Consider the following 24,495-nt stretch of genomic DNA (forward strand, 5'->3'; position numbering starts at 1 on the left):
TTACCATTTCACAAACTTTAATTCGGCCGAAATTTAACATGTTATTAGATCGTGAGGTTCACTTATCCACAAGATTACAACCGGCCTGTTTGATAATACAAAAATGTGTTGCATGGAGAACTCTTTCCATACAGGGTCGGTCTACATAGAAGTTGTACACATATTTTTATTAGTGCTTTTCTTTTAATAAAAAAATATTTTTCACAAGTCCTACATAAGAAGACCTTCCTCCCCTTTGCCATGCGACAGATTAATTCCATTTGTTGATAAATAAGGTATGGGAAGAGCATACCTCCCACACCGACACGAGACCCAATCATTTCTTTCATTTTGTTATCCATAAGGGGGCATGCATTGCAGATCATTTTATAAGGAGGAAGAGAGAGACAAACACAAGAGAATTGGCGTAAGAGCTAGTTTCACATCTTTGTCTCAATTTTCCTTGCAGAAATTGTTTCATTGCAACGCTTAGTCAACCCTTTTTTCGTAGTTGCAAGTGAAAACAACCTTTATAGGGCTTGACAACACCTCGACTTATGAATACAAAGACTAAAGAGAGAGCGATCGTTCTCGACAAGGCCATTTATGGAAAAGTCTAACACACTCCCTAATAGAAACTGTTTTCCCATCTTCTCTCATCAAATTCAAAGTTAAATTCAATCATACAGTTTTATTTATTTATTTATTAATTTCAGTGATCCATTTTATTTTCAATTATTTGTATGTTTCCTTCAATATATGAACCCCCGGTTGGTTTCCCACACAGACTTGGCATGCCCTTTCGATATATTGATTGTTGACCTCTACATGCCAAGGGTTGAAAGAAGTAACGAAAAATTAATTGAACAGGATCCCAATCCTTATTCTCATCATATGAAAACCATTAGATTGGAACCATTTACTGATAGGCCAGAAATAACTACCAGACCTTGCATTAGTCAAGGGTAAGGTTTTAAGACTCGGAGCTGGTCTCAAGCAGTATCAGTCGAGATTAGACTGATGTTGCGTTTGTTAGTCATTTAGAAAAATGTTTCTGACGTTTTTTTGTTATATGTGAACAAAAAAAAAAAACAGAGTAAAACATTTAGGATCAACTTAGTGTTTTTTTATTTTTTTTGGAACGAAAAGGGAAATAAAAAAACGCTAAAAACGAAATAAACGCAAAATGATGGAACGATGAAACCTTGTTCCGTCATTTAAGTTTCGTTTTAAATACAAACAAAGTGAACAACTAGGATAGTCGTTCCTGAAAGAGGTTCACCAAACACTATTTTTTTTTTTTTTAAATTTTAAAACGATATTTTGACACAGAAACTGAAAATTTTGTTTTTAATATGAACGTCATTTTTGAAACTGAATGACTACCAAATGCAACCTGAATTTATTTATTTTTTTACCATTTTATCCTTATATTTTACCAATAGATCGGTATCTTAGGCTATACTAATTTGATCCGGGCGATCCTATTCCTGACTGATACGTTTCGATCCAATTTTTAAAACTATGGTCCAAACCCACCGGGGTATTCTAGTCAATTCATAGTAAAGTAAGCCAAGCCAACACATGTCACAGTTCAGCTTTCACACTTTTCCCGAAAGCGGACCAGCGCATTCCGCACAACACTATGGCGTATCCGTAACAGTGATGCATAAATCATCAAGAGTTTTTCAATTTGCTCATTTTGCTGTTGCTCAGTCTCACCTTAAAGCATATAAATAAGGATTATAATACTAACTAAGAGGGTTTTTTCTTTTCTTTTCTTTTCCTTTCCTCTCATCTCTCTTTCTAGAAAGAAAGGAACTGAAAAGAAATGGTCTCATAAACTAATTCATAATATTAAGCATTGAAATTCGAGACGATCTCTCCGATTATAATATTAAGTATTAATTTTTATTATATTAATAGTAGTGTAGAAACATGTGATACTAATACATGTCAATTTTCTTTTTTTTTAAAGAATGATATATACCAATCTAAAGGCTAGATGGGATTTATTTTGGACCATAAGATGAAAAGAAAAATAGAAAAAAAGAAAAAAAAGAAAAAAAAAAAGAAGCTCATTTGAATAAACTCCACAAATCAACCCTAAAATCTTTCCACAACCTCATTGCATTGTTGCGTCACATTATCCTCTCAAATGTGAAGACCCTGCATTTCCAGATTGTACTTACTTCCACCTAAAAGGAAAAAAAAAAAAAAACCCCAAATACATAGTTAGGTGTAAATTGCCAAGATGTTAAAACTTGAAAGGGTAGCAAATTAGGGATTTCCCTTAATTTGTATGGTAAACTGAGCAAATAACTAAACGATAAAAAAATCCAAAACGAAATTTCTCCCTTCCCAGACCAAATCCAACTCAATCGAATCCTAATTGAACCTGAACCCAACCGACCAAATACCTAAGCATATATAAAGTCTTTTCCAACTCGATAACCTAAGGCCTAATTGCACTCGTCTCTCCATGTCCAGGCTCTTTTCGCAGCTCAAAGCGCTCTGCTGCCTCTCACGGTCTCACGCAAGCGAACCTAGAGGCCTCACTTCCGCGCTCTGGCACTCTGCTATCCCCAGTGAGGGTTTCGTGCAGTAAGTAAGCCTCTCTCACTCTCTCTTCCACAAGCTGCTCTGGGTTTTACTATGGATCCTCTGTTCTTCAAGTTCCCTGCCCTCAGCGCTTCCTTTTCTCTCTACTTCGATATCTTCTATCCGTGTTTGAGGAAGCGGTGGACTGTAGTGTATAGGGAGAAACGGAGAGGGTTTGAACCGGAAAAAAAACTTGAATGTTTTTTGAAAAATTTTCAGGGATTAATTTCTTTCAATATTTATGGTTTCTCTTTAGTGTTTTGAATTTCCTGGATCTGGAGAGTTTTGTTTTCCTCTGATTGCTTCTATCTGGAGAGTATGCATGCTTTCATCATCCTACTACCTCTCTCTCTCTCTCTCTCTCTCTCTCTCTCTCTATCTCTCCTCTCTTTACTCTTGGAACTCTATTATTTTTTGATTTATTGTTTCCTTCTTGTTTGTTGCAGGGTGTACTTGGGATTGGGCTTAGTTGAGCTGAATTGAGCTAAGTTGTCGCGAGTTAGAGACCATGGGATTGGAATTAGCAAGCTACGGAACAGAATATTACGAGGAGATGGCGGATGTTGATTTTAGCGATTCAGAGGTAGTCTCTTATGTTCGAGACACCCTTAAATCGGTCGCCCAGGTAAACATTCTCGGCTATTCATAGTCACATATCCTGATATAGTGACTTGGTTGAACTACTCTCTTCATTTAATCTTGGGTGGTATACTGTTTGGATGAAAATTTTGATCTTATTTATACTTAATACTCATTGGTCATATGGTACTTGGCTCAATCTATTTGTTTGATATGGTCTGCGGGATCGTGCTAAACTTGGGTTGACGCCATTTAGGTGGGTTTTTCTGAGTTGTGTGGTTGTCTCTCTCCTTTTACTTTTTGTTTTGACTTTGCACGGATCCATGAAGCCAGCTCCATTTAGTTGGAATAAGGCTGAGTTGTTGTTGTTGATCATGCTAAACTTGGGCTTTCTGGTCTGAATGAAAATCACTTCTTTCTGTCATTAGTGCCAGTAATTTGAGAATCATTGTCATGTTTTAAATTATGGCAAAAAGATTTCATTTCAAACAGGTAAAGTACATATTGTGTATGAATGCGTCAAGGCGAGGTGCCTGCATGCCAACTGCTACATGGCGTCTCAGAAGATGATTGAGTCCCTCTATGTTGGCTGATTGTGCCCCCCTTATGTTGAATCCAACACTAGAGATCACCTGTACAGAAGGGTTTGAAAATCGGTTTTGGATTGGCAAGTTCGGGCCGATCCAGATCGGATTCAGCCGAGACAGATCCAGATCCCGATTCCTGTTTTTAAACCCTGCTATTGACTATATGAGCAATCTGAATTGCATGACCGGGTCATATTAGTGTGTAATTTTTTAGATATCCATTTGGATGGTGGAAAGTGAAAACAAAGACTTTGAAGTGATTTCTTCCATTAGATGGTTGGGTAAGAAGGGAAAAAAGTCTGTTCATGTTCTTCTTTGGCATTGTCAATCAATCCTGCCTTGTCCATTAATGGGTTCTGATCTTTCATGCATGAGACACATGGCATCTGAAGAGGGAATCTCATTTTGTTTTACCAGATTTCACAAGCTTTCAAGATATCACCCCTTTCTTTGGCTTAGTCTCAGCAGAGGCTTGATTTCAACATTGACATTTCATGAAAAAGAGGAAGTGCAAATGGGAGATGAAGTATATACTGGAATCAAGTTGGTTATCTCATATTTTGTTTTTCAAAAAGAAAAAAAACCCAAACGGCCAACTAATGCAGGAGCATCCCAATGAGTGGTTTGGATATGCTCCACAGAATATTGGATCAGTAGTTATGGTGATTGGGAAGCGTCGGGTTACAGAGAATTGTGTTACTTTTGTCACTGTTCTTAGAATGTATTCTTGGATGTCCATAACTTCCCTACTATCCATTGAATGGGTGTTGTTTGATAGTTTATCGAGTAACGTATCCAATGAGACCAAGATCTTGCGATTCTGAGTTGTAGCAGGAGAGTTATGGCCAAGTTGCTGATGGGATTTTGATCAGAGACTGGATATCTTATGTAAGAAGTATAATCGGATTAGGAGCTTTATTTCATAAAATAATTTAAGTAAAGTGTCTTTATTGGGTCTTTGTTTAGGAAAGGGATTGAGAGCTCATGGGAGATGCTATATTGTAATTAAATTCATACTCGGAGTCTGTTATTCTGGAAGAGTCAGTTTTTAAACATTTTACAATTTTATTTTTAGAGGCTAGATCTAGTCTTGTTTCTGCGAAGGGTTGATTATATAGTGTTGTAAACAAGTTTATTTGTGGTATTGGGTTAATGAAGTTGAGACTAAGGTATTGGTAGCCTTCATGTATTGGTATTCGCATTGGTATTGGTTGGGACTTAGAATTTTGGGTGGTTTCTCCTTATTTGTGTTGTTGTTTTCTCAGGGTAGTGTGGCCTTGTTGATTTTTCTGGTTTGGTTTTCTAGCTTTCTTGTTATTTAGTCTAGGTAAAATGATCCATGCTCATGATGCCAGTGTGCAGATTCCATTCCACACCCCCTCACATTCCATGCCAAGGAGGCATGGCTCCACAACCTTTTGCCTTTACGCCTATCGCTGGGAAACTGCACTCTGGCGTCATGGGAAACCTCTCCCTTTTATTCTATTATTCTCTAGTTTGCTGTTTTATTTCTTTCTACGCATTAAATCATCTTGTTTATTTTTGTTTTGGGGTTTTTGCTTTTGAATTTCCCTTGGGCAAATAACCTGTAATAGGGGTTTTTACCAATCCTTTGCCTGTATCATCAGCATCTGCTTGTTGTGTAATCCTAACGAGGAGATGTTCAGCCATCTCTTAACTGCTTGTTCATTGATGAGGTGCAGACTTTATTTTTGAGACACTTTGAGGGGTCATAATTTGCTTTTCATAATCTTGAGGCACAATGAAGGGGCTGTGTAATGTAGATTCTACCGCAATTAAAGGAGAGAAAGCTAAAAATGCTTCTGGAGATGAGCATAGTATAAGATCTGATAAAGAGTTTTCTTCTCTATTGCAGTATTTCTAACCCCCATAAGGCGTGACATGATGCATTCTCCTTAACTAAGAAGTGAGGTGTAACCCTCATGAGCACAGCTGTATAATAAACGAATAATACATGAAATAGGAATGGAGGGAGAGAGAGTTGGACTAGATAGGTAAGAAGATCATACTTGGTAGAATTTTAGGTCTCCAATTTTATGACAAAAACATGAATCTAGATTAATGTATGAATCAAATGGGCCCTATGATCTTAGTGCGTTGCATTTATTTGAGCTCTTTAAACTGAGTCGTGAAGTATATTTTCCTTAGTGATGGGCCTCCAAGTGAGTTCGAAGTTGTGACCATATGGTTTTGTAGACATTCGTGTTGTCTTAACTATGCTTACAAAATCTAAAGCAACTGAAATCCCCCTGGTACCTAATAATTCTGTGTACTAGATATCACGCAGAAAAAATTTTCCCCTCCTACCTAATTCTATGATTCTATCTCTGAACCCTAGGTTCTGCTTCATAATCTCAAGTACCTCGGAAAAAAAAAAGGTTATTGTGAATCCCAAGTTTCCATGCCTCTCTTATTTTTCCTCATTGCTGACCCGATAGAACTAAATACACTTAACCCTAGTACTTACTCCTGTTTCCGCTAGTTTGCTAGCTTTGTACCTTTCACTTTAAGCATGCCTTTTCTGTATTATTTCGTACAAATAATAGTACCTTTTGGCTGATCTAACTGTGCTTGTATCATTTTGGGCATTGCCTCTTTTCAAATGGAAGATTTAGTTATCAAACAGACCTGAAATAGAAAAGGACAGGAGAAAAGTTACCGTGTTCTATGTTGTTTTATTTGAATTCTGAAAGTATGTATTTGTGTTGATATTTTGCTTAAAAAAAAAGAAAAAAATTCTAGGGCTGGTCATTATAAGATGAGTTTTCCTCAATGCCTTCCCTCCTGCCCCACTTTCTATTTTCTGTTTGAAGGCTTCCATCAACACAATATTTCTTTTACACTATATTTTCTTTGTGCATTATTTTAGATTGTCTACTCTTGATGATGTAATTTAGTTTAAACAATATATATTTTTATGTAAAAAGCTTGACTTTGCTGATGTAGGGGGACACTGACCGTTATAACCAGCTAATTGGAGTCATGCATCACAGTGAAGGTCTTGCTCCAGATGAGGTGGCCTTGCTTGTGGTAAATCATGTCCTTTTGACTAAAATCTTGTTCAGGCATTTATTCATACCTGAAAATGCAATTCAGCATATTGGCATATTTATCATTTTTGTGACAACAAATTTATGATATTTTTTTTGGCTACGTATAGACAAGTTTGAAGGCACTTTCTGGAGTGGTTTCCTATGTTGATATTGTTCTCCATGAAGCTCTTCTATCATCTGTAAGTTAATGCTGCGTATGTTTTTCTCTGTGTATCGTCAGTTTTCATGAAAATTCTTTCATTACTTGTTCTTTCTCCAGATTTTTGGGATGAGTATGTGGAACTATGGACCTGATGTTGTGGATGCGTTAGTGGAACTAATTAAATCTTTGGTATGTGATTTTTGATGCATTATCTTCAAGGGATCTTACCTTGAGCGGATTTGTTGTGATAATATTTTACTTTTATCGTATTGCAGGCTGTTTCAAATGGAGTATTTGTTGATTCATGTTTGGATATGCTTGTTAGGAATTTTATGCCACCCAAATCCTTCATTAGTTTTTTGAGACTGCCTCGGGGCTGTATAATTAAGGATGAGGTTCTTAACCGGGTGCATGCAGCGTTGACTGACATTGCTTACTTGGTGCCACTTGCTCCCTCAAGATTGTTGCCCATAATTCTAAGGAGAATGCCGAACATGTTTGATAATGAAGCTGTGAGTAATAATATAACTTGAATTTTATTTAAAATTTTTATATTGGATATATATGTGGATGACTATCTATAAAGGAGGCAGGTTTTTCAAAACACGTTTCTTTTTTTTGGTCTGGGGAAGGGAAGCGGTGAGGTGGTCCCCTTCACTTGTTTTCCAGAAACATATCTATGTTTAATCACGGTTGGGATTGCTTGTGTTAAGCATATGGCCCTTGCTCTGTCGAATGAAACAGTTTTGATACTTGTTGAGACTTTCTCAGCCGGATGGCACTATCTATGTGGACTATGGAGGCTTGTGATAGATGATGTTACAGGTGGGTTTTCTGCCCTCCATTCAGTGGGGCCTGCAGAGGAGATGATGCAGGAGCAGTTCTTTGGACCAGGCCATACCTGCTTGATAGTTCTGACCGAAAACTAGGCCCGAATTGGGATTTTTGTCTTGTAGGATATTAGTAGTTTATTTATTTGCTTATTTGGATTTATCTTGTACTCTTCTACTTAGGCTAGATTTTCCTTCTATTTTTAGTTTTAGTGTTTGATTCCATTATAGAATTAGATTGGATTAAGATTATTAGGAGAGAGAGTTAGGTTTTACTTCTATTTCAGTTACAGATTACAATTACGTAACTTTCACTCTCGTTTTTATGAATATGCTTGTAACCCAATTCATTGGACATATTGAAGATAATGAACTTTGAGTTGTTTGGTTGGAGCCTGCGTGGCTTGTACAATCCCTTCCCCCCTCTTTCGCATCTTTTATCCTCGCCTCTTCCTCTGTGGTACCTCCTCCCATTCTCTACCTCTTCATTATTTTTTTCTTTATACAGTTCTGTTTTGTCCTTGTTGGTATGCTCTGTTCTGGGTGTTATCTAACTGCCTGCTCGGTTTGATTGAACTCCTTCAAGTGGCATCTATTGGCTCTGAAACTATGGGCAAATTCTGCACTGACATAGTTGATCTGATCCCTAAACTCCTTACAGGTCATTCGTTATGCTGTGAAATATTGTTTGGAGGTCACAGTTGATTTTACTTGTGTTGTCAGGTTCTCTTCCAGCAGGTTCCCTTGAGTATTGATTAAATCCGTCAATTTGTTGGACTTTGTTAGGTTTTTGACACTGCAAAATATTTCCAGTCTCAGAGCCAACCGTCATTGTGTGCTGGTTTCTTCCGCCTCCTGTTTTGGCTGGAGGTTGAATACCACCCAACTCCCGCAATATCTTCTATTCCTTACTTTAGTCAACCACTTTCCAATTTTACCCTTCCCTTCGGTCTTTGTTCCTATTTGTCCTCTTAACATATTTCATTCCAAGTTTAACCTCCAAGTTTAACCTTGGTCTTTATCACCTTTGTATCTCTTTCCTATTTATCGCTTAAGAGTCTTTAGGATCCTCATTATTTACTGTTTTGCCAATTCCCTTCTTAAACTTCGAGTAATTGCAATTATTTTTCTACTTTTGCCTATTGTATGCTTGGGTTGACCCATAAGCAAACCCGAAGAGGGTTTTGTGACTCGGGTTCTGCATCAGGAGATAAAGTACAATTATTAAAATAATTGCAAAATGTTCCTATTTTTAAAATGATTAAATTTCAAACATTTTCAGCTTAGCATTTTAGGGTGGACAAGATCCAAATAATCAAACAAGATGGATTTTAATTGATAAACCAGTAATCATTGTATGATTCATTAAAAAGGAGAAACAAATTATCTGGGATGGAGTTATTTTCTGCATTTACATTTATTTGTGCATGTGCACATGCATTTTTACCAAATCCCAGTGTTTATTATCTTTTTACCCAAAAAAAGTGTTTATTATCTAATTATGTTTTGTTTTTATTTTATGTCAAGAATGCATTTACTAAATCTCCATTTATCATGTTAATTTTTCCCCTTGATATCTTGAATAACTTATGTCAACCCATTGGAGAAGACTGGAGCTGGCTTATGTATCAGAGAGTGAGACAAATGCTTTATTTCTACTGTTTGAAGATGTCTCTATGCTGGCCTTGCTTGCTGCCCCCATTATCTAGTTTCTTTTTGAAAGTTTAAGTGAATTGTCCGCCCGAAAGCATTGTTACTTTGTTCTCTATTTCTTTTGTTAATTTCATCTTTTTTTTTTTTTTTTTTTTTTTTTTTATTTCCTTTGCTGATGTTACTTCTTTACCTAACCCTTCTGGATGAATATTTCTACATCCTTTTTCTGTCTGCTTAGTTGTTAACATTTTGGCTTAGTTCTGAGGATATATCCTCTTTTCTTCTAGTTACTCGTGATCTATGTCGAGAGCATGTTCAGGCTGGAAAGCAGTGCAATTGGAGAACTTATTGGTAGCACAATGTTAATGGCAGTGGTGGATAGGCTTGTAGATTTAGACGTGAGTAATGCAGCTGTGTTTACGAAAAATATTCTGGAATAACTTTATGTATGTTTTTTTAAATAATTTTATGTGTATATTGTTTTCCAGGTGGAGATAGGATGGGATGAGATTATACAGGAGGATGCAAGTAAAGGAATATTTCACATGGAATTAGAAGATGTAGAGGAAACTGAAGATTTTGTTGTGAAAGATGGATCAAAGGTATGCTTTCCTAATGTATTAAATTTTTTATTGTTAAAGTGGTGAGGAAAGACATGCATAGGTTAGACCTTGCATCAAGTATGGCCTCAAATATAGCTGATTGCGGGGTAAGGATCCATGTAACCGACCCCATTTAGTTGAGATAAGGCCAAGTTATTGTTGTTGCTCTTGAACAGATTGGGATGAAGCTGTCTTCCTCCCTTACACATGGCACTTTTGTGAGGGTTCCAGGGAAGTTGTTGGATCAGATGGTTTGGACTTGGGATAATATTGGTGGGTTAATTGTTCCCCTGTTTTATCCTTTTTGGATCCATTGAGTGCTGAGTCCCACCAACCCTGATGTGCCAAGTACACGGCCAAGTTAGGGTGGAGGACAGCTTCTATATGTTTGAATTAGTTATTCAGCAGACATTGGATTTTTTTCCAAGCTTGTTAGTAAAAGCTCAGATGTTCTTGAATTGTTCAGTTTTCGAAAGGAACTATGTGTGGACTGAACTTTGGAGGCAATGTGGTTGCTGACAAATTGGATAGCTTGATGCTACTCACGTGTCAACATCTGGAATCATGTTATGACGAAGGCCGTCTTGCCAAGGTATTCCTTCTACTGTATTTACGTATTTTCAATCTCTTAGGTTTGTCCTATTCTGGTTGGCCCTCTTACCTCTCTGCTTTTTTCATATGATTAGGTATTTGATACTCTTCTTCAATCCTTTCGGATCACTATTCTCAATGCCTACAAGTCAAAGTTTGCTCAGGTAATTCTTGCTTCTGGTCCTCTTTGCTGTTTGTAAGTGTGTGCTCCTTGATTTTTCTTGTTATTTTTTCGCCTTTCATAATAAACTTCTGGTAGTTGTTTCTTATCTTCATAAATGTCATATTCAGGAACTATGTATGCATTGTTTTTTCACCTTTGACTGAAACTCGGCTGCTTTCTTATTGCAGTTTGTGATGTTCTATTCCTGTTCACTTGATCCTGGAAGTTGTGCTGTGAGATTTGCAAATTTGCTTTCAGATATATTTATGTGTGAGACTCACCCTCCACTTACTAGGTAAGTTGCAAGAGATTTTATAGTTGTTGTTAGAGTTGTCTGAAACCTCTTGAGTGGAATATTTCTTGTAGAAAAATTGTGCCTTGTTTAGTGTATTTCAGTTTTGGTAACTTTGTCTTTTTCCAGTCTAAAAATGTATAACAATGTTATGAATGGACACTGGACAGTGTGTTCATCTTTGCAGACTTTGCATTGATGAGGTTCATCAGCCTGGGACTTCTCTCTGAGAGTCTACTAGGTGACAGGTTAAGACTTATGAAAGTCTTAAATACTTCATTTTCACCTGAAAGCACCATTAAGGTTCTCAGGTTCTTAAGTGCTGGCAGACCGAAATGCTAAGGCATGTGCTTTCTGATTGGTATTAATATACTATTACAGCCTTGTTTACATGTTTTTCCTCTTATTGTCAGAAAATGAAGGGCTGCTTCTCCATCTCTCTCTCTCTCTCTCTCTCCTCCCTCCATTCCCTGCCTCCTTAAAATTACTTTGATTTCTTTGCAGCTTGTCTTATTTTGTCGTTTACCTTTCATATATTAATTGGATGTTCAGTGTCCTGATAGGAATATCTTTCTTTCTTTCTTTCTTTCTTTCTTTCTTTTTTTTTTTTTTTTTTTTTTTTTTTTTTTTCCCCTTTTGTAGCCCATCACTAAAGTTCTTACATACTGCGACACCAACTTTGAGGCTTAAATGCAACTCAAGTTTACAGACTAATTGATCATTTATGCTAGTAAAAATTTGGAAAAAGGAGATTTTTTTGATTAGTAATCAACATATGAATCCTTTGAATACAAACCACCAGCCCACAAAACTCTTGGCAACAAGTAATCTAATATCTATCTTTCTAATATGATCAATTTTGTTTTTGGAGTTGTCCTTTCAATCTGTGAAGAAATTGGAAGAAGGAAAGAGCATAGGAAATTGAGGAAAGACAAAAAGAATATGGGTTTGCAAGTTTATTTGAGAAATATGTAGAGAAAGAATCTAACCGAGGAAAAAGGTTGTATCTAGGGGTGACCCACGTTAGATTTCTCCCCCAATATAGGATGACATGAGCATGGCGAGGATCAAGGTGGTGGTGTGGGCTTTATTAGTTGAGGAGAAAACTTGCTGGTTTTATACTAATTGATTTTACTATTTTGCTAAGAAGTGTATTTTGGTGTTGGAGATAAAAATGGTTAGGTTATGGGTCTAAATTTTTGAGCTTCATCATTAGGCTTTAATTCCTGAAACTTTCATGTCCTTTGTGATGAGGGATGGTAGGCTGAAACAAGTCAACTCTAACAAACCTACAGAAAACAGAATCACAGTGAACTTAGAACACAACAGAAACTTAAGAGTGAACGAACTTTCAAATGATGAAATCAATGAAAGTGAAATTAATATATTCTAGAGGATCTATGGGGGTGAGTGATCAAGTGGTAAAAATAGCAGGAAGTTAACGGTCCGGAAACTGACATGGATAGGAAATAGAGAGTATAGAATGTATGAAAAACAGAAAATTTGTAAGTTGGAAAAACTACATAATTCATGAACTAGCTATCTGATGAATACCATGTGTAGGTCAAAAGAATGGAGTAGGGATGTAGGAGAGTACCATGATGCTCTCCAACAGTAGGTCAAACACAAGAGAGTGCTGGAAAAAAGAATACAAGAGAACTTAATAATAATGATAGGATTTAAGTAAACACAAGTGAACGACAGTAACAACATAGAAGGGAATAGGAAGAAAATAGGAAGGTATGACCAGTAGGTTTCACCACCTATGGCCTGCAGTGGGGCATAAGCTCCCTCACTCCAAGGCTTCACCACCTTGGTTGCCACCTGCTTCACCACAAGGGCTGTGTCTGATTGATTACAAGGGCTGTGACTGATTCTCCACATTACACATTTGATCCAGTTTAAACATCAAATCGTTGGCTAGCTGCCCACTTCCTCTTTCTTCATAGTAACCAGTGGCCACAATACAAAATCAGTAACCCTCATTGTGTGCTTTACTTGTTGGCCTAGATATTTGGTAACTTCTAGAAAGAAGAGCCCTAGCTATTACAAAAATTAGAGACTTACTGCAATAAAAAGACTCATAGTTGCTAGTACTTTTAATGACCAAGAGCCTATTACAAGAATAGAAGCTAAAACCCGATAGTAAGTAGGAAAGATTGTAGTAACTCCACATGTGGAGCAGCAGGGGCCCACATAATGATCCAAAATTGTGCTACTATTAATGACTAAGAGCCTATCAAAAGCATGGGAATTGAAACACAATAGTAACTAGGAAAGATTGTAGTAACCATAGTTGTCCAGGTGACCCAAGGCGGTGGAGGGGTGCCTAAGCGCTTAGCGACAAGGTGCCCAATTGTTATTTCCCCCTCTTTTTTACATTTTAACCATCTCTCCCATTGACAGTACACTGAAACTAACAGAATTTGTTTTTGAAGGAAAATGATGATATTGAACAGATAATTTTGGCAGTTGCACCAGGCAAGACATGCTGTACTAAATTGAAGTAATCATATAAGCTTAAAGAGCATAGAGTGAGATATTGTTTGATTGATCAAATGTAAATTGTAAAAATCACAATTTTGTCGTACGCAGCTCCAAATATACCACCAGTGCATGGATCATCAACACTCAGTGTTAAAACTACGTAGAGAATACACAGGAGGTAACAGAGGGGGAAAGAAAATAAAAGCAGCAGGCCGTAACAGAAAAAAAAAAGAAGGTGAAGAAGAAGAAGAAACCAAGGGGGAAAATAGGAAATGAGATATTAAAAAAAGGAAACCCGATTAACGCATCTTTAAAAGAGAAGAAAGAAAAGAGGGGGGGGGGAATTAAGGGGGAAAAAACACCAGGTCATGATTTTCGACCTTACTCATGGGGCAGTGGAACCAGAACACCTTCAATGGAGATATTTCACTCAATAGGTCTCGATTTAACTCAAATTTCAGGTATTCTATTGCAACACCAAGGCGTATTGAATCTAGAGAAGTAATCCCAGAAATCAAATAGTATTCATGTTCGAAGCTTCTGAAATTGAATGCAGCGGTGGTTGCTGGTCATGGTTTTAAAACCGGATCAGATCGGATCGGCCAGTATTGGATGGATCAGATTGGTATCAGCCTTGACCGATCCCGATCATGGACTGATCTACTGGTAACGTATATGGGGAAAATGGTAATTGAAAATGATTTTTATTAAAAATCAGGGATAAATCCATCCGATACAGTCTGGTATCGAATCGGTATCGGCCTTGACCGATCCCGAGTTTTAAAACCTTGTTGTAGGTTTCATATTTTCTCAAGAGAGAAATTTCTCAACAGGGATGACAATTAAGACTAAGGGTATAAGGTATAGATTGTACCTAAGTGCTGATTCAAGCCCCAGAGTTTGAGATAGGTTGATAAAGAACTGAGAGAGATCAATCTCCCTTTGCTGGTCACAATTCACGCCAGGACAGGGTAACAGTTAAAGGATGACAAGGAAATGGAATTAAAAAAATAAGTTGAAAAAATATATATACAAAAAGCAACCGCCTTGGACACAAGGCGTGCTAAGGCGTCGATTTGGTGGTGACCAAGGCAGTCACCTTTCTTGACTCCTGTAAGGAGCCCTACCACCTTGACCGTAGATTTCCACCTGGATGCCTAGGCGATACCTACGCAAATGCTTTGACAACTATGGTAATAACTCCATATGTGGGAAGCAACATGGGCCCACATGATCATCCAAAACAGAAACTAAGGTGATAGCAACTACTAAAAGAAAATTCTAGCTATAAGATCTTCAGTCCACACTAGCTCTTCAGTGGGGCCCACACAGTCGTTATGGACAGTACCAAATGAACAGTACTTCCTTGAACTGCATCACTCTGCCTTCACGTTCTTGGTCTAATGTCAACCATTGTTGCCTTTTTATTTCATTGTTATATGTTATTTATTATTTCTTGTCTTGATCAGTTTCATAAAATCATCTCACAGTTTCTCAACATCACATTCTTGCGAAATGTGGGACAACTTAGGTTGTTGAATTGGTGATATTACTATGAGGAAGAGGCTTGAGAGAGGACCAAGGGTTCCATTTTCTTTTGGGGGGTGAGTGTGGGGTTAAATGATGAAAATAGTTGGATATTCATGATCCAGTAGAGAAGTGAGAGCCTATGTAATCTTGCAGGCTGTGGGGGCTGAGTATGTTAAGAAAGTTTAGAGTTGCTTATACAGTTGAGGCTTAGGAGAAGGAAATACTGGGGGTGGTATTAGTAACCCACACCCCTGCCAGAAAAATAAAAATAATAAATAAAGAAATAAATAAAGGTGGAGAATTATGGAGGAACTGACCTAGAATGCAATAATGCCTAAAGATTTGAGGGACACTTGAAAATATAATCAGCAGTATAAAATTGCATAAAGTAGCAGTTAAAGGCTGACCTTAACCAAGAATCAAAGAATTATTTCTACTTGTACAATGAGTTATGTCTCTATGATTGACTATTAATAAGATTAAGACTCCTAATATGGCTACTGATAATCCCTTTTCCGAACAAATAAATGTGGCAACTTAAGAACAGACTGTTAGGTTGAATTCCTGATCAGATTAAACTTTCCAAAATAAAAATCCCCCACATACTAATAATTTTGAATGAATTAAGGAAGCAGAAGAGCATGGAAGAAGCCAAGGGATGTAATCTATTAGGATATAGATTGCTATCTTTGGTCAGAGATTATTGGTGTATAGAAATACATCACAAAATAAGAATTAGAAAAGAGAGTACAAACCAATAACACTGGAGAAAGGAGGAGAGCTGGTGGAGAAGAGTAAGAAGGAATTAATGAGATTTTTGTTCGTTATTGTTTCACCTAAAACCTCGAACTGTTAGGGAAGGGCAATGTAAATGTATACATCAACACTTCCCACATGTACAGGCCAAGATCCCATGGTCGTTGCACGTGGAGCTTACGCGGTATCTTTTTCTTCAAGGGACACTGAGAGAGAGGAAATGTGTGCCCTAATCCTTTTTGCGCCTCCCAGGATTAGACTACAAGACTTCCCTGCTCTGATACCATGTTCGTTATTGTTTCACCTAAAAGTTTGAATTGTTAGGGAAGGGCAGCATAAATGTATTTATCAACAATTTCTTACCGCACACACTAATTAGCTATTCAGTTAAATTCTGCTCTCCTAATCGTCATCACAGCTCAATGTGGTTTGCTGTATATCCTGTTTCACACCATTCAACTTAATCATATCTACTATTGTTGAACTTAATAATCTTCTATTGTACGGGTGATTTCATTAAGCTTTGGCGACAAAGCACAATTTCTTGCCATGAGGTTGGTGACATGGGTGGGACCATGTAATATGGGACATCAAACCCATCTCAGTGGACGAATTCTGGATTGAAACATGAAAGGGGAATAGTTAAATGGTGAATGTGAAGTTCCCTAAAATTACAATAATGCCATTTCATACTAGTGGCATGTTTGTAATTGTCACTTTGGACTCACTTTTGGGGCACTTTAATAATTTGTTTTGGGCTGAAGTTTGACAATTAAGATGGGTGTGGTGTACCGTCACTTGGAGCCATCCCTGTTTGCCGCTTCACAATTAAGTGCTGGGCTAAACCACTTGGTGATTTGGTGTTCTTTTTATTTTATTTTATTTTATGAAAATTCCTTCTAAGAATAAAATATGGCCATTCATGACCTTCTAAATCCATGACCCTCCCATTGGTATACAATTGCTTATGTAAGTGTACCTATCAATTGGACTTTAAATTTTGTACTTGATATTTCATTGAACTAGATTTATTTCATTACTGTCGAACTCTGGTTTGAATCTTGGTTGCCGTGCATAAGAGCAGTTCTACACATTGGGTTTGAATGTCTATTGGTTCCATACTCATGTTAAAAAAGCAGAAGTTACCACAGCGATCTGCGCAAGACATGAAAACATAATAGATCCTTTATGTACCAGTGTTTAGAGGTGATATAATCCATGATAACAGCCTCACTGATGTGCCTTGGCTGTGTGGTCAAGGCCTCGCAGGCTCATTATTTCAATTTGTGACTTAGATTTGTCTACAATTCTTGAATTGCAGTACCTTATCAGTCAGGATTCTTATTTTGGCAAACTTGGGTGTGGGAATCCTAGAATATCCTTGTTTCTGATCTCTCTCTCTCTCTCCCCCCCCCCCCCCCCCTTTTTGAAAAACATGTTTCTGATTTTTCTTTTAGTGGTTGTTTACAGGATGAGTGCTGCTGCTTATCTTGGTAGTTATTTGGCCCGTGCGAAGTTCTTGTCATCCTCTTTGATTTCCTACATGTTGAAAAGGTCAATGTCATTATTATATTTCTCACTGTAGAAACTTATGATACATGTGTTTAAAAATGATTACTGACCTGCTGTGCACCTTTGTTCCCTCGTAATAATTGCAGGCTTATTGGTTGGTGTTATAAATACATCCAAATTCAGGATGGTGAAGTGAAGACAATAAATCCTGAAGCTCATAGGATATTTTATTCTGGGTGCCAGGTACATGATTACCTTGAGGATTTTGGTTGTCTATCTGTTCTTGGATATGAATAAGTTCATTAATTGGGTGGTTCTTTTTTTGAATAAAATAGAGAGGGGAGCAGTTAAATGTCATTCAATCTTTTGAGTTCTATTGTGTGGGTAAAATTTTTAAGTTCCTCAATCTGAAGGATTGTCTCACCCAAGCACCCTCTCAACTCATCTATACTCATGGTTATCTAGTTGTTGCCTTCTTGTTTCCATGTCCATTCACGATTGTGTTATACAAGTTTTTTATTCTTTTAATTATTTGGTTGTTGGAACTGAGGGTGGTTAGAAGTCTTCCATTATTTGTTACCCCAGATGTCAAAAATGGAAATTATTGTTTTCTTAATCTTTCTTCCCGATTTTCTATTGAATGTTCATTTTTCTTGGACTTATTCTTTGTGGAATGATGAGCATTCTTGTTGTAATGGCCATTGATTTTCGTTGTCCCAATGATATACAAAGGTTATAGCCAGAAAATGTGTCCTGTTTCGATGCTCCTCACAATCTGATTTTGGTAGTCTTTCGGTCATGGAGTTGAAATACAGACTGTTATTCCACCAAATAATCTCCAGCAAATTGTGCTTGTCACCTTAATCTTCAGATTTGTTTTATTGGTACTTTGGTAATGGGGGAGGTCTCATTTGGGTAATTGGATATTTAAATTAATAATATATACTGCTACTGTACTGCTTTCCACCCAACGTTGAAGGATTGAGTTCGTTATAGGAAAATGATGTATGGATAAAAGACGTGCTTCATCAGATTTTATATGTATATATATTTCTTAATTTTTCATATTTTTATTTCTCTACAGGCTGTCATGTATGTGCTTTGCTTCAGAATGAGCTCGATGGTTGATGTGCCTCCTCTCAAATCACAGCTTTTTCAAATGCCTTTAGAACAAATCTTGCATCACCCACTGGATCCTTTGAAGGTGAAATTTTGGAATTAGGATACATCTTTCATTTTAAAGAGTTGTATTTTCAAATTGTTACTGACCTGTGGATATGATTCCTCCAAAATTTTATCTGATCATAGAACCAATGTGCATCGAAACAAGATTAATGCTTGAAAATGCAGTGGTTTGATTTGACTAGCTGGTTTAACTGATTACTGTCTAAAATTAGGTTTAAGTTTGATTTGACGTCTTATTCCATTATTGGGTGTGACTGGTTCAATGTACCTCTGTGACCAAGTTTCACAAGAGAAGCCAGACCAGGTCAACATCCAGTTGGGGTTTAAAAGAGTTCCAGTGCGGATCATCTTGGGTCCAGATACTTTACATGGGTAGTAGTTAGTCAATATACAAAATGAAGGAGTACACATTTCTTTTGGCAGGGTTCTCGTATTAATTTCATATTGATGATGCACGGATAGCTTTGTGAGCAATGTCCTCTTGAATGTGTCGAATCTGTTACTTCTCTCTGTACATCTGGGTGTATCTGCACCCCAGAAGCACTGGTGAAGAGTCCTCACTTGTTTACCAGTGGAGAGTTATTTATGCTGAAACTTGAATTATCACCATATTTGAATTTGCTAAAACGAAAGTATTCCTCCTGCATTAACATCTTTAAAAAAGGGGAAGGTCATGGGGCCTCTGTATTGCTCATTGGATAACATTCTTGCCATATGTATACCTGTCTAGAGTCATTGAACCTAATTTCTTTCAGCTTTCTATTGGAACAGGTGTGCCTGCCTTCCATAGTGAAGGAATTCCTCCGACAGGCAAAGGCTGCTCGCCTGTTCACTGTTTCAGAAAACTTCCTTTTCAGTGACTTGCTGGAATCAGATTCGTCCAAGGCTTTCGGAGGGACAGAAAGATTGGACATGTTCTTCCCTTTCGACCCATGTTTATTGAAGAAATCTGACAGGTAATTTTTTTTTTCTCATCTAATCATGCCCCATAGAGGTACGTGCCTGGAAGGAAGGTTTCTTAGTGCCTCCCCTGTGCATAAGACATTTTCAAAGATTTGATCCATAAAATGACCCATATCATAGGTCAAAAAGAGGTCCAATATAATGATTTTTCACTATATTCTGGGCCAGATACTTGCCCTGCTACAAGTATTTAGGATTTTTTTTAATGGTTTGTCTTCAGGGTTTCACCTCACTTGAGATTGCCCCCTTTTTTTGAAGGTTTATTCGTCCAAATTTTGTGTATTGGTCAATGGTTAGAACTACATACGATGATGATGATGAAGCAAGCGGTGAAGAAGATGATGATAATGATGATGATGATGCTGCTAGGAGCTTTGATGAGCATGGCATTGATCTCGATGACTTTGAGAGCTCAATGAACAAAATGTCCATTACACCAAAGGCTCGGGCACCCATGAGAATGCCTGCTAAAATACGACCTTCTACGAGTCCAGAATCACTGTGATTTCATAAATGTCTCTCACAATTAATGGTGAGGACACTAAATTTTGGATGCTTGTGAATACAGAAAGGTACTAGAATGAAGCAAATTTTGTAGTGATTATCCCTTATCTGAGATTTGAGGCCAGCTGCTGTGTATGCGGAGCAGGAGTACACAAGTTGGGGAGTAAAGAGTATTATCATGCTAAAAAATGATACAGATGGATGGATCCCTTGGCTGGGCTATACATATCGATTGGATACATGTCTGGGATGCAATACAATGCCTAAGGAGCTATCCAACATTTCTCAGCTAGTGAACATGTTGTATGAGTTGTATATTTTTACTTATGATCCTGATTATTAATATTTGGGTGGTACTATTTCTAATAGACACTGTTACTTGATTACTGTAATAGTTTATTTTTTTACTTTTTGGTCACCGACAAGAGTCCTGGTCATAAGCTTGTTAATATTTGAGTACACGAGGTGTGGGCAGAGTTTAAAATGCGTCTTCTATTTGGATTTAATGTGAACGTTTATCTTAAAAAAAAAAAAAAAAAAAAAACTTGTGAACAATTATACCTTTATACAGTTTTTCTTTTTGGATGGAAAGAAGAAAGCCAAAAAATATTAGATAGTAAGTAAAGACTTTAATGGGTTGTTATACGGTGTTTATTGTAATTAGTCATAACTCGCCAATCCTTTTGTATGGATCCTTGGGTTCGTCCTTGTTTGGAATCCTCATGTAATGTTGTTAGCCTTTATACATATTAGATCTAGACAAAATTTTCAATTTCAATGGCCATCGGTTAAATATCATTAGTTTCCCTAAAATTCTTTAATTCCTCTTCATCTTTTCGAGCCTCATCCACTTCCCATCCATCTTCCTTTGTTTTTTTAGCCCGTGTAGGGGACTCATTACTATTGCTTCCGTACCATTTCCTATCAACATGTTGGCATGGAGTAAGAAACATTTCCCGTTAGTTATAAAGGCTGTCGCCCAACCCGAAATGCTGTTTCTGTTATTAGTTATCCCTTTGCAAAGAAGAATAACATTTGAGCAAGTCACTAGATTTATTGACCGAGTGGGTTTTTGGGGTATGGATATCACCTTTTGTTCACTAGGGAAGTATTAATCTAAAGAGAAGTTCCGAATTCTACCTGTTTCAGATATAGTATGGGTTGGGTTTTTGATCTCTGATCTCTGATCTCTGAAGATGACCTAATTCCTATGTTGCCATATGTAGTAGCACATTATTATAAACACATTGAAAAGTAAATCAAATTATTTTTGGGGATATTATTAGAATTAAATAAGAAGATGATTATTGAAATGAAAGACGACGTGTTTAGAAGATCGGTTTTGAGAGCCAAAGGTCTAGCAACACAGACTCTCCTTGTAAAGTCGCATGTGAGAAATAAATGACAAGTATTCTCGCTTTTGTCGGGGCACAAACCACAAATGGGGTTGATGTCCACCCATTTTCATAGGATGCCCTTTGTATCTTCATGGACAAATCTCCAAAAGAAGAGCTTAAATTTGGAGTGGATTTTTAGTTTTCAGAAAAAACGCCACACCATTGTGAGTATGGATACAAGCAAGTACACCAGTTTGAGCACCCACTTTTTTAGTAAATAAATAAGTTCTGAGAAAAGTGGCAACTATCTTAGTAGATAGGTAGCCTTCCCTTGAGAGGTGACACCACCATCTATCTAGGCAATTGGAAATAGGGAATTTGTAAGATCTTATTAGTTACATAAAAGAAGAGAACAAAATTTAGTAGACAAGGATTCTAGTTGTTTCCCAGACAAAAGTCATTTACCTTTGTTATAAGTGATGAAGAATTGTGAGCTGCTACAAGAGCAATATTAGATAAAGAAGGAATAGACATTATCAAGAGAACATCCCATTCGATGCATTTTAGACCTTTTTGCTGACCTATCAGGGTTAACTATTAATTTGGATAAGAGTGGTATTGCTTTAAGCTCCAATGTATCTATTGACTTCAGGATATCTTTGAGTAGAGCTCTTGGAATTAAGGAAATGAGTTCTGACTCCTCCTACCTTGGGACTTGTCTCTTCCATCATCGAGCTAAATCCCGTTCGTTCAACTATGTGGTCAAAAGAGTGGAATTGAAACTTGGATTATGGAAAGCTAACCTACTCTCTTATACTGGCAGGACGATTATTGTCCAATCTGCTCTCTCATTAATTCCATCTTATCTGATATGTTGTTTTGCCTTTCCTAAAGTGTTGTGTAGGAATTTAGATTCCACATACTTGCCTTTTTGGAATGGAGACTCGGACAAGTCCAAAAAAATTCATCTCATTGGATGACATAAAATATGCTTACCCAAACTACAAAGTAGCCTTAGAATTCGTGATTCAGAGAATCAAAACAAAGCCTTACTCCTAAAACTTGGATGGCGCCTCCTCACAAATGAGCATTCTTTATGGACACAGATCCTGAAAGCTAAATACTTCCCTAATAGGTCAGTATTTGATCAACAAACCTTGCATAAAAGAGGATCGATTTGTTGGAACAACATTGTAAGTATCCTCCCAACTCTCTAAAAAATGATCTTAAAAATTGGCAATGGTAAGGACACAAACTTTTGAACTGATCCCTAGATCAAATCCATTCCCACCTTTTCCCTTACAAACTTTACCTTTTCCAAAAAGCATCTCCCACACCTCTTGAAAGTTAATGATTTCATGTTGGAGGATGAATAGAATGTTAGTTTGTTAAATTCATTACTCCCTGTTTCCTTAATGTTTTTGATTTAAAATGTGACCGCAAACGTACAGATCAGTGTAGCTACGGGTCGAACACAGGGAGAACAGTCACTTTATTTTTTTATTTTTTTTAATAATGCAAAAGTGAACCGATTAATGGTTGTGATCTAATTCTAATTACCATCCTAAACATATGTATATAAAATAACGTCATAACCATTCGTCATCTAAGAATTTAAAGACGCAAGCCACGCAATTAAAATTAAATAAATAAATAACTGAAAATAAACAACTCACGTAATTAAAAAAATAAAATAAATAAAGGAAAAAGATGCTGAAATAAAAATAAAGTAAAAGAAAGGGGATAAAGCTAGAGAGAGACTCACAAGTAGGTTTTTCTACTTAGCCCGAGGGATGCATCCTAATATGAGCTTCCCTACTTGACCAGAGAATCACTCTTACAAAGGTTACTCTACTTGGCTTTAGGGAAAGGGAGACAATTAAAATAAAAAACAATAAATTGATGGTTCTATGGCTAGGAGGGGCAAAGCCAACACATACACTAGCCATGAACCTTGGGGGAAAGGGATAGCAATAATGTAACGACTGAAAATAAAAATCTTAAATTAAGAAAGAAATGGTAGTCAGAAGAGAGAATGAGAGGGGGGAGAGAAGACTACTGAAGGAGCCTACTTACTTGAATCAATGCTTGAACTTGGAAAAAAAAATTTGCTCCATGGCTTGTGATCTTGTCACCTAGATCTAAGCCTAGAACTATAACTTAAAAAAATTACAACTCAATTGCATAAATTATAAACATAAAAAGGCTGAATAAGAATAAAAGAGTGCTTGCATTAATTGACATAAAAAACTATTACAAAAGTGATTAAAGCAAAAATAGAGAAGAACTAAAACTAAAGAGTGAGAGAGGGAGAGAGAGAGCAACTAAAAAAAAACTAGAAGAATAATGAATTGTCTCTCCTCCTCTTACATGAGTTGTATTTATAGGGAATGGGGAGGTAGGGTAACAAATTTCTCTTTCCTAAAAGAGAGAAATCCACAATTGATTGTGAGATCTTTTGAGACCAAAAGTGCTAAGGTGGAGGAGAGAGAAGAGAGAAATAAATTTTGAGAAATTTCCTATAATTTTTTTGCTTATTTTCTTTCCTTTTTTTTTTAAATTTATTTTTCTTCTTTTTCTCTCTCCTAGGGACGATTTTCTTCTTGCTTTGTGTGATTTGGACAATATTTTGGTGATGATGTGGAGGAGAGAGAAGATTTGGACAATCTTTGGTTCTCCCTTTTTTTTCTTTCCTTTTTTTTTTCTTCTCTTCTTGCTTCCACTTTTTTTTTTTTTCTTTCATTTTTTTTCTTCTCTTATTACGCAAGAACCCTTTCACAATTTTCCTTGCTTCTAATTTGATGTGGAAATCCCCTCCATGCCCTTAGTGCTTTAAGTGAGTAAAAAGTAGAAAATCTTCAATAAAATTCTTTAAAAAAAACAACCATGAGATTCAAACTTGAGACCTCTTGATGAGCAAGGGAATTTTACACACTAAAGCTCACCAACTACACTAGGTAGTTGTTATTACAAAAAATGAATCTTCAATCACTTAAGGATGTGGTCCATCGATCTTTGTTGGCATTTGGAGTATTCCTTGTACCTCTGAGACAATTGCAAACGGGTTGGTTCAGCATCTCGGTTCAGTTCTGATCCATTATTTTTTTCTGGCCTGAAAAGAATAATCA

General features: G+C 36.9%; 1 protein-coding gene across 3 annotated transcripts; it reads left to right on the plus strand.

Annotated features, from left to right (window-relative positions):
- The first annotated feature begins 2,427 nt into the window (after positions 1-2,427).
- LOC122066970 (RNA polymerase I-specific transcription initiation factor RRN3) lies at positions 2,428-20,448 on the plus strand. 3 transcript variants are annotated; one of them, XM_042630814.1, is made up of 17 exons: positions 2,428-2,583; positions 3,027-3,205; positions 6,714-6,797; positions 6,928-6,999; positions 7,080-7,151; positions 7,238-7,474; positions 9,733-9,843; positions 9,934-10,047; positions 10,514-10,639; positions 10,734-10,802; positions 10,990-11,096; positions 17,337-17,420; positions 17,525-17,621; positions 18,463-18,582; positions 19,335-19,519; positions 19,785-20,058; positions 20,176-20,448. In XM_042630814.1, the coding sequence occupies exons 2-16, from the start codon at positions 3,089-3,091 to the stop codon at positions 20,029-20,031; spliced, it is 1,842 nt and encodes a 613-aa protein (XP_042486748.1). In that variant the 5' UTR covers positions 2,428-2,583; positions 3,027-3,088; the 3' UTR covers positions 20,032-20,058; positions 20,176-20,448. The 3 variants fall into 3 exon arrangements, with proteins under 3 accessions (XP_042486748.1, XP_042486745.1, XP_042486746.1); XM_042630811.1 differs by having other exon boundaries at positions 19,785-20,448; XM_042630812.1 differs by having other exon boundaries at positions 2,432-2,587; positions 19,785-20,448.
- The last annotated feature ends 4,047 nt before the right edge of the window (positions 20,449-24,495 follow it).

The sequence above is a fragment of the Macadamia integrifolia genome, unplaced genomic scaffold (assembly GCF_013358625.1).
Source record: "Macadamia integrifolia cultivar HAES 741 unplaced genomic scaffold, SCU_Mint_v3 scaffold2644, whole genome shotgun sequence".
In the NCBI taxonomy this organism is placed as follows: domain Eukaryota; kingdom Viridiplantae; phylum Streptophyta; class Magnoliopsida; order Proteales; family Proteaceae; genus Macadamia; species Macadamia integrifolia.